At 38.7% G+C, this 13,941-nt stretch overlaps 1 protein-coding gene across 2 annotated transcripts in view; it reads right to left on the reverse strand.

Annotated features, from left to right (window-relative positions):
* ARHGAP5 (Rho GTPase activating protein 5) overlaps positions 1-13,941 on the reverse strand; it is a 76,130-nt gene that overhangs the window by 41,861 nt on the left and 20,328 nt on the right. For both annotated transcript variants that reach the window (XM_053297198.1, XM_053297193.1), the window contains one exon: positions 4,764-8,641. In XM_053297198.1, coding sequence (XP_053153173.1) covers positions 4,764-8,465 — 3,702 coding nt within the window. In that variant the 5' untranslated portion in view covers positions 8,466-8,641. The remainder of the gene's footprint in view (positions 1-4,763; positions 8,642-13,941) is intronic.

Raw genomic sequence — 13,941 nt, forward strand, 5'->3', positions numbered from 1 at the left:
GTTAATTGTACTAAGAAATGCTAATTTTGAAGTCTTAGACATTGCAGCCAAGCTCCCAGAAATATATGCAGTCATGGTTCTAAACAATCTTCAATCTTGAACTGCTTCCATAGGCATGGCAAGTACTACTAGAAAAGGCAGTAGCTGACATGCTGACTCATGAAGTGTACATGCTTTGAGAGACTGTGAAAACACCCTGAGGATTCCTGGGCAAACCCTACCCACCCCAGTCCCCTTATGCAGGTGTTGTTGTGCAAGAGCCCTAAGAGTTCAGAGCACTTCCCTTGCTCCAGAAATTTTTTTTAAAAATGTGATTGGGGGGGGGGAGGAGATGGGGAAGTTGTGTGAAGGCTCCCAGTGCATCCTCACAAAGCCTCGAGGCACATCTGATTTGTTGATCAGGATGTCAACCACTGTTACTAAAAGGAAGACTAAAGAGCAAAAAACTTCTTTGCTTTTTAGTCATACAAAGAAAGATGGTGGTACAAAACCCAGTTGCTCACAGAAAATATTCCTTCTAGGTAAATATTTTTACAGCCAACCATTCAAACCAATCCATAATACATGATGGAAGCTTGCAACAAATTGTTAGCTATCTGCAAGGCTACTGAAGTAAATACACATCTTTAGTCAGTAAACATTCTACAGGTGCTGTTGCTGAATAACAATCTGAAGACAAAGCTGAATAGTGAGGCTGCACAGCACCAGTTTGCATGTGACACCCAGTCCAACTGCAGAAGTCTTTTTTTTCCACAAGGCATTGCCCAGGATCTGCGTATAAGAACCTTGTACACCCAGTAACAGCACACCTCTGACTTGGGTACATATCAACACCACTTCCTGTCTCATGACTGGCCTCTGCCAGGATGACAGAATAGAAAGCCAATACCACTGATATGACCAAGCACAGCAAAAGTGCACTAATTTGTTTTAAACTAAACTGGTTTTATTTTATTAATTAGCACAAGTAGCGCTCCTGCTAATGGGAGATACTTATGCCCTGCTTCCAGGAATTCAACACCCTCTCATCTGAACCCCTTACAACGCATCTCATGCTGTTTGAGAGACTACCCCCCTCAAAGTTCTTTTTAAGGGGCTCAGGGAGCTGCTCTAGGACCCTCAGCTAGCTGAAAATACCTGAGATTTCCTGTCTATCAGGAGCAAAGGAGTGGAAGTTAACCCTATGTGAGCCGTGACCTCCTACTTCGAGGGAGAAAGACAGCTTCTTTAAGTGCCATAGCACTCATGTTACTTAGGATACAGTTCAGTGAATTTAACTCAATTCAGATGTCATACATACATACATAATATTTATTCGGTCCTTGACCAGCAGTTTTACAAATGCAGACATTACAATCATAAACTAAACATTAGCACATGTTTTGCTAAGAATATAACAGTATTTAGCCACAGTTCTAATTTTATCTTCATCACATAAAGAAAATAAAAACCTCAATAAGACATCATCTGCTCTTCCATTAAAATTTATCAGGAGGGGAGAAAGTAGCTTTCCTCTGGCTTTATCATAAAAACCACAATGTAAAAAGGCATGTGCTATTGTTTCAACACAGCCCTTATCACAAGGACATACACGATTCGCCAAAGGAATTCCTGCATATCTGCCAAACAGAACTGCAGACGGAAGAACATCTAACATGGCCAGCATCACGGCTCGTATAATATTCAGGAATCGTGACTACCTGGAGATAGAAGGCCAAATTAAATCCACTCAGTTGGTCACCCAAAAACGATCTTTTAGCTATCTGGGAAATTTCATATTGCAACTCAATATCCATTAGGCGTTGAATAATTTGGATATGAGCTCTGTCTTAACCAAGCTCCTGTATGGCCTCTAAGGAGTATCCACAGCGGGCCAGCTTATCAATGGCCTCAGTATGCCATCTAAATTTAAAGGAGTCCTGTTTTATGAAAGCAACCAAACCCTCCTTCAAAAAATAAATTTTTAACCAGTAAAGGATAATGACTCTCCATAAGCATGTCTGAAGCCTAACCATTCCGACCTCTCTTCTCGGAGCCACCATAGGGGCACATCTAGGAACAGCCAGTACAGCTCTTAAAAATTTAGACTGCAGTGCTTCCAGTGGGTCAAGATTTTTAACTATGCCCAACTGAGCTCCATAAAAAAGTTGAGGCAAAACCTTTGCCGAGAATAGTTTGACCACAGCCGGAACATAGGATGGACCCTTAGTATGATAATGAGAGTACTGATTTAACTACTGGTTTGGCCTTTAAAATTGCCGAATCAAGGTAACGTTTACATGAACAAGAAGAATCAAATGGAACTCCTAAATACCTAAAGGACTTAACCTGCTCTATCCTATGTGAGCTTATTGACCACTGATGCACTCTGGGCCAGTTAGCAAAAACCATAACTTTTGTCTTTTGGTAATTGATCTCCAAGTTCTCCTGTGCACAGTATTTATCTAACAAAAGGAGAGCACGCTTTAGGCCAATTGATGTTAGCGAAAGAATCACCATATCATCCGCATAGAATAAAACGGAGATATGTTTATTCGCGATTTTAGGAGGAAGGGGAGGAGATAAAAGCAACTATAGAATTGATATAACGGTTAAATAGCGTAGGGGCCAGTATACATCCTTGGCAGACCCCTCTATCTGAGGGGATTGCAGCAGTCAAAGCCCCTTGGAGGTTGTAACATACCTTTGGAGTGGAACCAGAATATAAAGTAAAAATTAACAAGAGTAGTCTTTTCTCTATACCCACATCCCAAAGTCTTTTCTAGAGTCTTTCTCGGGAGATAAGGTCGAACGCTGATTTTAAATCAACAAAGGCTGCAAAAAATCCTCTATGTGGCTTCGTTGAATACTTAGCCGACAGGAATTGAAGAGCCAGGGCATGATCCAAAGTGGATCTTCCCTCTCTAAAGCCCACCTGCTCTTGAGCCAGGATATCCCTTTCCTCAAGCCAATCTATTAGCTTTAAGTACAGATGTTTAGCATATTTTTGCGAATTATGCTTAACAAGCTGATTGGCTGATAGTTTCTTGGATCGCTCTTAAGTCCTTTTTTATAGATTGGGACCACTATAGTTACTTTCCACTCATTTGGTATTAACGCTGTTACATCTATAGCCCTGAAGAGAGAGGAATGGAGAGGAACCCATCAGGTCATATTTGCTTTAAGAGCCTCTAAAGTGATACTGTCAATTCCAGGGGCTTTCCCAGAAGGGAATGAACTAATCAGCCTCTCCGCTTCTGCATGTGTTACAGAGGCCCACACCAGAGTATCCAAAGTCTGGAGTTGCTGTTCAAAGTCACTGCTACCACTGACTTTGATGGCTGGTTTTTGATACAACGTACGAAAGTGGGCTTCCCAGATTTCAACAGAAATACATGCTGGGAGACAAGGTGTTGGTTTATTTAATGCAGGGGTCACCAATTTCCAAAACCTAATCTGATTTCTCTCCTTCGCCGCCTCTATCAAAAGTTTCCAACCTTCTTTGATTGATTCCTCCTCCTTCCTCTTAATTAGTTGTTTGTACTGTGCTTTCTTTTTTGCAACCTTCACTCTAGGAAAGCTACCAGGGTCAATAGAAAAGCTTTTAAAAGCTCCCACCAGTTCCTTTTTTGCTGCCCGACATTCTTTGTCATACCATCGCTTGGATGGGAGTCAGGTTGGGTGCATAGACACCATATTAGAGTTTGACATGGCCAGGAGAATACGATTCACAATTTCATAGTAACCAAGGATGTCTTCCATTTGATAAACGGGGGATAATTTTAAAATCTGATCCCGCCATTTAGACATCTCCGCAGAGTGCAGCAAAGCAGAAACTTGCAAAGCACTGCTTTTTGTTCACTTCCTACCTGGAACCAAATTTTCAGTTTTTCCACTGGCATTTACACAGTCTATCTCAGATGTCCGGTCAGTTAAGCAAAAGCAACACTCAAGGGGGAAATGATCACTTTCAGGGTGAGGAATCACCCTGAAGAAAGCCAAATAGGGTATCATATTACGGGAAATTGCCATATAGTCAACCAACGAAGGATTATTGCCAGTCCAATGAGTAAAATGGGGCGGATGATCCGACTCTATAGCACCATTTATAATATGAAGATCAAGCCAGTAACATATCATTTGTAATCTGAACCCTCTCAAATTTAATCTAGCATCTCTAGAGAGTCTAGACAGCAGTGGAAAAGGAACAAAATCATCCTCAAAATGACAATGAAATCGACTCAAAAGGGAGTTATTATCCGACCCAAGCCAGGCATTAAAATCCTCTACAACTAAAATCTGTGAGCCAGGGTAACCTTAAAAATATGGAGAGGACCCCCACATTCAGATCAGGAAAGAGCATTTCAAATGCTAGCCTGTAAACTTCATTGATGTCTGAAATAATGTGTAGCTACTTATCTTTTGTACAGTAGCCAATAATAAAGGCCTAGAAAGCCAAATATCATTAAATACATGGACTTCTCCCCACTTAAAAAATCCTGTTGCCAACTACAGCTGTTTATTCAAAATAAAGAACATGCAAATTCATTCTTACTTGCTATAATGGTTGCTAACAGAACACTTTAAGCATTAGCCTAATCACTAAAATTATATTAAAGGTTACTCACAATTGTAAACATATGCAGCAAATTAAACCAGAAGCACATCTGACAATCTGTGTATGACACAAAAGCTTAAATTGACAATCTGGGAATCTTGGGGTGAGGGGACACCACTTAATCATTATGATTAACTTTTTTTTTTTTTTTTTTAGAAAAACTTACTTTTTTGTCTTCTTTTACTTTCTGAGTTTTCTTCTTCATCTTTTTATCATCCAACTCTTGATCTGATGTAATAGCAGGATTATCAATGCCACCTTTCCACGTTTCAACAGGGGACAGAAGTGGATCTTCTTCACTGCCACGATGTCTTCCCTTTCTTTTTGTTTTAGAGGTTGTAAAAGCTTCATCATCACTTGCATCTGAATGTGCTCTCCTATAATATGATTTGGCTTTACTAAACAATGTTTTAGATTTGTATTTGTATTTTGAAGGCCTTCTTTCTCCATGGGTCTTTGAAATTCTATCAGGAAATCCATTTTCTTCATCTCCTTGGGCATTGTTTATTATAAATGAGTTTCGAATTTTAATTACACGATTCTGACTATCATCTGGAACAGCATAGATATCATCAGTAACACCTCTGCGCTTAAAAATAGTGTCTATAGGTTCTGCATAATTATCAGACTGATCATCATCAGCTTGTGTCAGACCTGGTCTAGGTTTTGGTCTAATACCCGCCTCAATGGTTTTTAACAGGTTTGGATCCAATTTTTTCACATTTGCCTTGGGTGCACTTGGTTTAGGTTTTATGGGAGGAGGCACTTTATGGTTGCGTTCATGATCATGACAATTAAGTGGTGTGCTATGAACAGGATATTCATTACCTTCCAAATCTAAACGATATTTTGAGCGATCAGGCGTTGGGAGCAGCTGTACATCATCTCCAATTGGGCTGTAAGGAGGTGGAGCTTCAGTATCATCTTCAGAATCTGGATAATAGTTGTAAGCAAGAGAGCTCCCTCTAGGAGAATGCAGGAAAACATCCTCACTTGTGTGTGTTGTCTCTCTTGTACTATCAGACATGTAGGAATTTTCAATCATGCTTTTCTTTTCTAAAACATCACTGAAGAACAATGTGAAAACTTCAGTCTGACGGTGATACTGAGATAAAGAATATAGAGCTGTAAATTTAGCAGTAATCTCAGTAGCAATATGTTCACCCTCAGTCATTAATTCTTTGATAGCCTCATTCTCAAAGAAGTCTGCCTGACTGTCAGTAACAGCCACCAACTGAACAGGAATAGTATCTTGCACTTCTGAAAGAAATGCTCGAAGCATTCCCATGGATGCTTTTCGTTTTGCAGAGTAAACTAGTATATATCCATGAACAAGTTCATCTTTTCTTACACCAATTGAAGAATGATATGATAATATTGTTATCTGTATTCGCCTCCGTTTTTCACCTATAATTTTATCAAGCATTAGTGAATTATTCTGGCCAGCCTGAGCAGCACTACAAGAATGAGAGTCAAGGAAGGGTGAAAGAATAAGATGCACACTGAAAGGATCTCCACACATGGCACACATAACAATTCTCAAATCAGCTTCTGAGAGGTCTTTAATTGTAGGAAGAGGGCTTACAACATCAAAATTGTGTTTAACTGCTTCCAGAACTCCCCTCAACGCTTGTTTTATTTGAGCCTCATTAAATTTACGTGGGTAGGTACCAGCAGGCACATCTATAAAAGGGCACTGCAACTTGTTTGCCAATTGCTGTCCTTGATGTCTTAGAATTGGCAAATTCTTGCTCTCTCTCTGATTAGCTAATATTAATATAAATGGAAGAGTGGCCATATACTTATCTCTTCTTATCTGAGATGCTTCAGTCCTTATTTTCCCAATGCATTCTCCAATAAAATTGAGTGATTCAATTGAATTAAACACACAGAAAAACCCATGCGGTTTGAAGGCAGAAGTCCATAACTGACTTAGAAGATAAGGTGACTTTGCATCAACTGGCCTAAGGTCAAGTTCATATATTTTACCATCTAAGGCATACTCATCATCCGTGGATTGCATCCGGATCTCATTTGCCAGTTCTTGCGCAAAACCATCTTTACCCAAAATGAAAATATTAACTTTATCAATGCTGGCACTATCATGATATAAATTTGAACGACCATGGTCCAACTGCAAGAGACTATTGGCAAGTAACTGTTCTACTTTAATGTCCATGCAGTTTTGGCCACTGAGACAAGTTTCTTTAGTGGGATGATACACAAACCCTATGTGTTTAAGCAGAAGAGATTCTCTATCAGGTGCAAGTTTCTGTAAAGCTTTGTATCTAGGCTCCTCACTTAGAACTGCGTGGATTTCACTCATTTTATCAGAACTAGGTGTTGCATTTAAATCCAGATCATAAAACAGTTCTGAATGTTCAAAAAGCATTTCCTGAAATTCTTCTTTGGCTTTTTCAACTATTTCCCGTTGATGCCTACTATACACTTCTCTACTATCCACCTCTGTAATATATTTAAAAGCTTCATCCTCCATTACAAAACACATAACTTCTTCCCAGGGCTGCCCAGGAGAAATGAACTGTATTTTTTCAAGTGTTTTTTTGAACTTCTCCTTCATTTCAACTCTCCTTTTTTCTGATATTAGATGCTGTACATGATTTTGATAGACTTTTTCAGCTTCTAATGTGCTCAAAAGGTCAAATGGAATTCTCCTGTCATTCACTTTATCTATATGGTCAGTTTCATCCCAGGGTGTTTTTTCCAGCACTACAAAACATAGATGGAAATCTGGTCTTTTCTCCATCAATTTCAAAGCTTCTGACCAACTCAAATGTTCAATCTCTTCAAGGTTTGACAGTAGGGTATTAAAAGCTCTTGGTAATGTATTAATATATTCATCTCTTCTTTTTCTTATATGCTCTTGTTTAAGCTGTTCTATGTGTTTTGAAAATGTATTTTTGGCCTTTTTTGTTCCCTCTAAATTAATGTATTCTTCATAATCTGGATGATTTTTCAGTTTATTACTAACCGTTTTCCAAGTGGCATGATAGTCTCTCACAGTCTGCACAAGTTTCTCAAATTTATCTGTTGCAGTAACAACTAGTTGTCTCTGTGTTTTATAGGCATCCAGATAAGGAATTATTTTAGGCTTTCCACGGGTTTTATCCATCATTTGTACCAGTGCAGTAAAACATGTCTCTACATTGACATTAAACCTTGCAGATGTTTCCACTACCAGAAGGTTCTTCTTATTTGAAGCAAATGATTGAACCTCTCGTAAATAATGTTCCACACATTCATCACATTTAGTTGCTGCTATTATTATAGGTTTTTTAGATTTTGATAACTGAATATAGAGGTTATTCACAAATTTAAGTTGGTCATCAAACTTCCTATTGCATCCTTGACTCACATCAATGCATAATAAAAACCCATCAATGTTGAGCTTGCCTTCAGGCATTTGCTTTTGCTCAAAGTCTTGCTCCAATCCAAGCTGATCTGTGCAAATATACATAAGTTTTTCTGCCGACTGCAATTTGGTTGCAGCTGCACGTTTAATATACGGTTGTAAGTTTGTACTTCGATGTGGCAGAAAAGTCTGATCATCAATGAACTCAGTTTGTTCAACAACATGAATTTTGCAATCTATTCCATCCTCTCCACATTGCGTCACGTCACCCCAGTATAAAAAGTGATCATTATTAACAACACGTCCACCAAAGTCAATTGTGCTAAGCACAGAGGTATGTTCAGGGTAATATTCATCTGCTTTTGAACGCACAAATCTATTGCACAAACATGATTTCCCAACTCCACAGTTCCCCTTGTCTTTTTCAGTCCCAGAAAGTCCAACCACACCAATAGCATAGGATGGGGGGCGAGGCTCTTTGTTCTTTGCCATCATAGTGTTCTTCTCATCCTTCTGTATTTACCAACACAACTGGGTGTAGCACTCATTCTTAGAAGTGCCTCTACACACTAATATTGTATCTCCAAGCTTGTAAAATTAAATGTTCAGTTCTTCAAGAATCCTCATGCTTGCAATAACGTTAGGTGTTCAGGACCAAGTGGTCCACATTTCTGAAAGAGGAAGAAGAGACAGTTTGTCAGTTATAATTACCTCTAGTTGCTTTTTAAATGTTGAAATGAATTTAACACACATAATATCTAATACTTTATAGCTAGTTACAGCAACAGGTGGACCTCGTTAATCACAGTTCCAAGTATCCATGGTCAGATAATAGGCACCCGACCTCAATATCCATGGCTACAAAAGGGTTAAAACCCACGTATCTGCAGTTCCTAGGTGGCCAAAAATGACGCCAGAGGTGATATCTGGCCACCATTTTTAAAAAAGGAGCCGTTTTGTGGCTCATTTTTAAAAACACCCCAGAGGTTTTCACAGAAAAATTGCAGATTTGCGACTGGGGAGGGGCATTCCTGGACATCTGGAGAGCAGGGCATTTTATTTCAATTTTTTGTTGTTCCCGTTTTTCACCCTTTTCTGCAGTCTCCAGGAACCTAACCCCCCCCGCCCCAATTCCCACTGCCTTAATGCCTTGTTATCTGTGGTTGCAGCAGAGAACGGAACCCCTGTGGATAATGAGGTCTACCTGTATATAAAGCTGAACTTCATCTATGCTGCATTCATTTTACTTTATTTATTTACTACTACAACAAAATAATTTATATATCCTTTATAGTTTATAAAGGATAATTGTCCTTTGATATTGATTAAACTACAAGCTTTTCATAATCCTTTGGGTAAACATTTTAATGTAAGTGGTTTGATCTCTTATTTATACAAGGGATTTACCATTTTTGACACCAAGGGGGAGGAGGTGTATATTTCTCAGGTTAGCAAAATTATACCAGTTGAGAATACTTTTTATTCAAACATATTACTTGCAATTAAGCCATTAATCTCAAGTGCACTTACAGAAAAGCATGTTTTTAAAAATTTCTATAGGACACGGTTCCATTTAAATATCCTTCATCTAGAAAGGAAATCCATGTATGGACCATATTTATTTTTTATTTATCATATTTTTATACCACCTGATGTGTACATTTCTGCAGGATAGGATCCTGTTCAGACAAACCTACAATCAGTACTAATAGTATGTGCATGATCACTGTGCATTCCTTACAAGAACTTGGTTTCCCAACAATTAGATAAGCAACATCAAAGCTGACCGCACCAGTCATCTATTCAGCAGGGGAGATAGTCACAAACATAAATATGCATGCAACCTATTATAGCAGAGAACACTCTCTAAGCTTAGGCTCTCCCATTTCACTGAGCTTATTTCTGTACAACTGAATGATCAGAGCCTGAATTATGCCTCAAAACAAGTGTTTCAATACTGGGGTCTCCTCCATCTTTTTAAAACAAAGAGATTTCAAAGTTAACAATGAACAATTAGTCCATATACATAAAAAGCAAATTAAAATTTGTTTTTATATAATACATTCAGGTATTTCATACATCTCATTTTTAAACTTTCTCCAACTACAATATCATATGATCAAAACATAAAACCCACATCTACTACGACTCATCATCAATCATTACAGCGGAGTTTAGCACTTTAAAGCATTAAGATACTAACTGTAACCATGACAACTTATTCATTAGAACACACTGATCTGAATTAGAATTGTTTTGATGCACTGGCCACAGTTCTCAACTGGTATGTCCATACAGTCCAAGTACAGTCAAGGAAATTGTTCTTTCAGCCTCTTAATGGAACTTGGGAAAATCTGCTTGTGTTCATGGAATTGGGCTATTATTGTTAATGTATTAACCATCGGCTTTATTAGTCTGGTTTCCCCCCCAAAATTCATAACTGAATCTTTTATTCAAACTGAACAATTTTTCTTAAAGATTTTATGCTTTTCCTGCCCCTCACTCTAAAAATACGCACATTAAATCAAGGACAATTAATATTCCCTCTCTAGGAGATGTTTATTAATAGATAGTTGTTAAAATGAATTAGAGATTAAGAGTTTACATGAATCATCTACAAGAAGGTATTGATTACATATCACAGCACAAATCTATTGCACAAGAAATGGAAATTCTTAAGAGTTTTGTGTTGTAGAACACTGTTCTAGCCCACGTTCTTTGCTGACCACATAACTTCCATTATGGTAACTACATAGGAGGCTATCTCAACAGTTCCAAATCAAAATTCAGCTCCTTCTGCAGTTTGAGGCAGCTGTACTGCTCACTCAAGCCAGAAGAATGAATGTGAGGGGTGAAAGAAAAACGAAAGCCTACTAAGCAGGGGATATTTTTTGATTTGAAAATGTCCTGTGTCAATGAGTTATTTAACAGTCACAATACTACTATTAAAGGTAGGTTATTTTATTATTGCTGTGACCTGGAAGGATGCATGGGAAATGTATTTTGTGTATATGTATAGCAGCTGCTCATCAGCATTTACTGATCCTGCTGAAAGTATAACTCACCATTATTTGTTGATTTGTGAAATAATAATAAATTATCTCACAGGATTAAACTTGGTGTGGGCTTTGCTACTACACCAAGAACTGGGTGTGGGCTTTGTTAACAGGAAAGCACCTGGTGTTGCCAAGCCCAATGTGATTATTAGCTGCAATGGGGACATTGTCACCATCAGAACAGAGAGCTCTTTGAAGAACGTAGAGTTCTCCTTCAAACTAGAAGAGTTTGATGAGACCACGGCAGATAACAGGTCAAGAGTACTGTGACGCTAGACAACAGCTCCCTTAATCAGGTGTGACTTTTAAATAAAAATGCACAGTATCAACATCCTTTAAAAAAATAAATTTCCTATGTGCTATTATTATCAATAGCAGCCAAAAGTAAATAATGGCAAGAACATTAACACACTACATCAGGGCCTTAACTTTGTAGTCTAATTCCAGTAATTTATGTTTGCATATAACCATAAACAAGGACCAAGAGTGAGTCTCTAGTCAATTGAAAGCATACTTTTTCACACACCCATCAAAATAATTACCCTAAATTATAAACATTTTGGCTGTGGCATGATCCAACAGAGCTACAGGCAACAACTGAACATGTAGCTGACTTTTAGTTTTTATCACAACAGCTCCCACTACCAAAATAGGAAGACACTTTCAGTTTTCACATTTTACTTCCCTCTTATCTCATGAAACATCTTGAGTCACAAACCTAGTAAGTAAGCAACATCTCACAATCAACAGCTCACAACCCAGACTTGCATAAGCAGAACAAAGCTTGTGCCAAGATCTCCCTCGCTCCCCAATCCAGCCCCCTGAGCTTCCCAAAAAGCCTTGGGAATGGTATGAGAAGCAGCTCAGGGGACATCCTTGGTAAATGGGTGAAGCCACCTTTTCATAAGCAGAACTCTGGGGAAAGGCCTCCTTCTGGTTCATGGGAATTCCCTTCTCCTGAAGATCCCTGTGCCACATCCCACACTATTTCAGAGGATCTCCGCAACCCTCAGCTTTTCAGCGAGTTTAGGAGGCTGCAATGGACAGGAGGGGATGAGAAAGATCCCTTGAATAAGCTTCGTTAGGCACATACAAGCCTGGATACAACTTAATGTTCTTTGTTTTATAAACCAACTCAGAAAAATGTATTAATGCTATACACATATGTAATACATATATAATTTGAATACAATGCCTCAGCAGTGGTCCACTAGAGAAAGGATCTTCTTCTTCTGAGGCACACAACTGGAAACTAGAATTGTTTAATTTGGATTTACATTTGAAATTAAAAAAATAAATCTGCTAGGGAAGCTTGGTTATTAAATTGTGTTTTCATGGTTCAGAGTCTAATTGCCATATTTGTAGTCAGAAAAGACAGATGTTGTTTCCTGCATGACAGATGGCCTGGTGACCATGGAGGGCTGTTTTGTCTTCCTCTGTTGCATGAAGTGTTTTTACTAAACATATTCCTCAGTTTTCAGCAAGGCATGGCTCACTCATTCCTGCTTTCCTTTGTGGCATGCAATCTGGATTATGTTGGCTGATATGACAACGATGTTTGGTAGCATTCCTGCCTCAGCGTAGAAGCTATATGCAACTACCTTCTTGCCCCTTCCAGACCTCCTAAATGAATTTTTAAGGAGTGCTACAAATATATGTTTTTACAAACAGGAATGAAAAAGTGATGTTAAAATAAAAGCATATGTCAATCAAGAATGGTCACACATAGTTTGTTTCCCTGCCAAGCATATATTCTAAGAAGCTGTGCAAGTGACTCAGCCAAATGCATGCCCTTGAGGGGAAAATTATTCAGGAGTATCAACTTAAAAAAATAAGCTGGCATAAAAGTTAAAGCAAAATTAAGGAGATTCTATGTTTTTGACATCACTGATCCACAATTTCCTCTATTACTTGGTAGTGCAAGGGACTGTCACTTCCTGGTTCTCCAGCAATCTGCCAAATGGCTTCTTAGAGCCTATCCAGACACCTGGGAATTTTCTCTGGAAAGCAATTAAGAGCAGGTACTGATGACTTACACACTCCTTTCCCACTCTTTCTTCTCTCCCTCCTTTCCTCATTGCAGCAAGAAGTGAATGCCAAAACTGGGAGTTTGGACATTCAGAGTTTATTGGAATGTAGGATTTTTCATGGGGGAGGGGGAGGGTTACCCCTCAAGGGTTGGGAGGGATTCTGTATTCAAATAACTGAGGGATCATATCAGGCATTCACCTGTTCCCATGGTAAGGAGAGGGCAAATCCAAGACCTGCTCGCAGTGTCTCACAGGAAGAAAATAATCCAGTAGGTCCCTAGGCTCATTTGTTGATACCTATTCAACTCTAGCATTACTTGTATCATCCCCAGAAGCTCATCTTTAATACTCTACTTTTCTTCCTTCTAAACTTTCTAACTATTTGGGCATTTGTATTGCTTCTACTACACATTTACAATGTTAATTCCCAAATCTTTTTTGCAATACTTGATACATGTTTGCCTGCCTCATTATCATCAAGAGCTGAACATGGTAATGACAAATGTTCCACCTAAATTCTCCCCCATTATTCTTTCCTGTACTATCACTACATATGTCACAGAAGTACTCTGCTGTGGAGTAATTTTCAACCCTTCTTTACCTACATTCACAAAATCCTGTAACATTTCATTTTCATTATCTTGAGTATCTTTCCGTTCCTTATCTCGCACTAGTCATCTTTTGCTTAAAGTGCTGTAACCACCTCCTTCTATATCTCTGCCTTTGCCATTAGAATGAAAATGCCTATCCATACCAAAATGCCAGCCACATATGAGGCACTTTTTAATGTGGTGATTCTCTTTATTTATCAGGGAGAGAGTAACTGGCCCGATCCACCCCCAGCACAGTACCTCCAGTGACTGTTGCTGGTGTCTGTCTTATGTT

The sequence above is a fragment of the Hemicordylus capensis genome, chromosome 1, assembly GCF_027244095.1.
Source record: "Hemicordylus capensis ecotype Gifberg chromosome 1, rHemCap1.1.pri, whole genome shotgun sequence".
Classification (NCBI taxonomy): Eukaryota; Metazoa; Chordata; class Lepidosauria; order Squamata; family Cordylidae; genus Hemicordylus; species Hemicordylus capensis.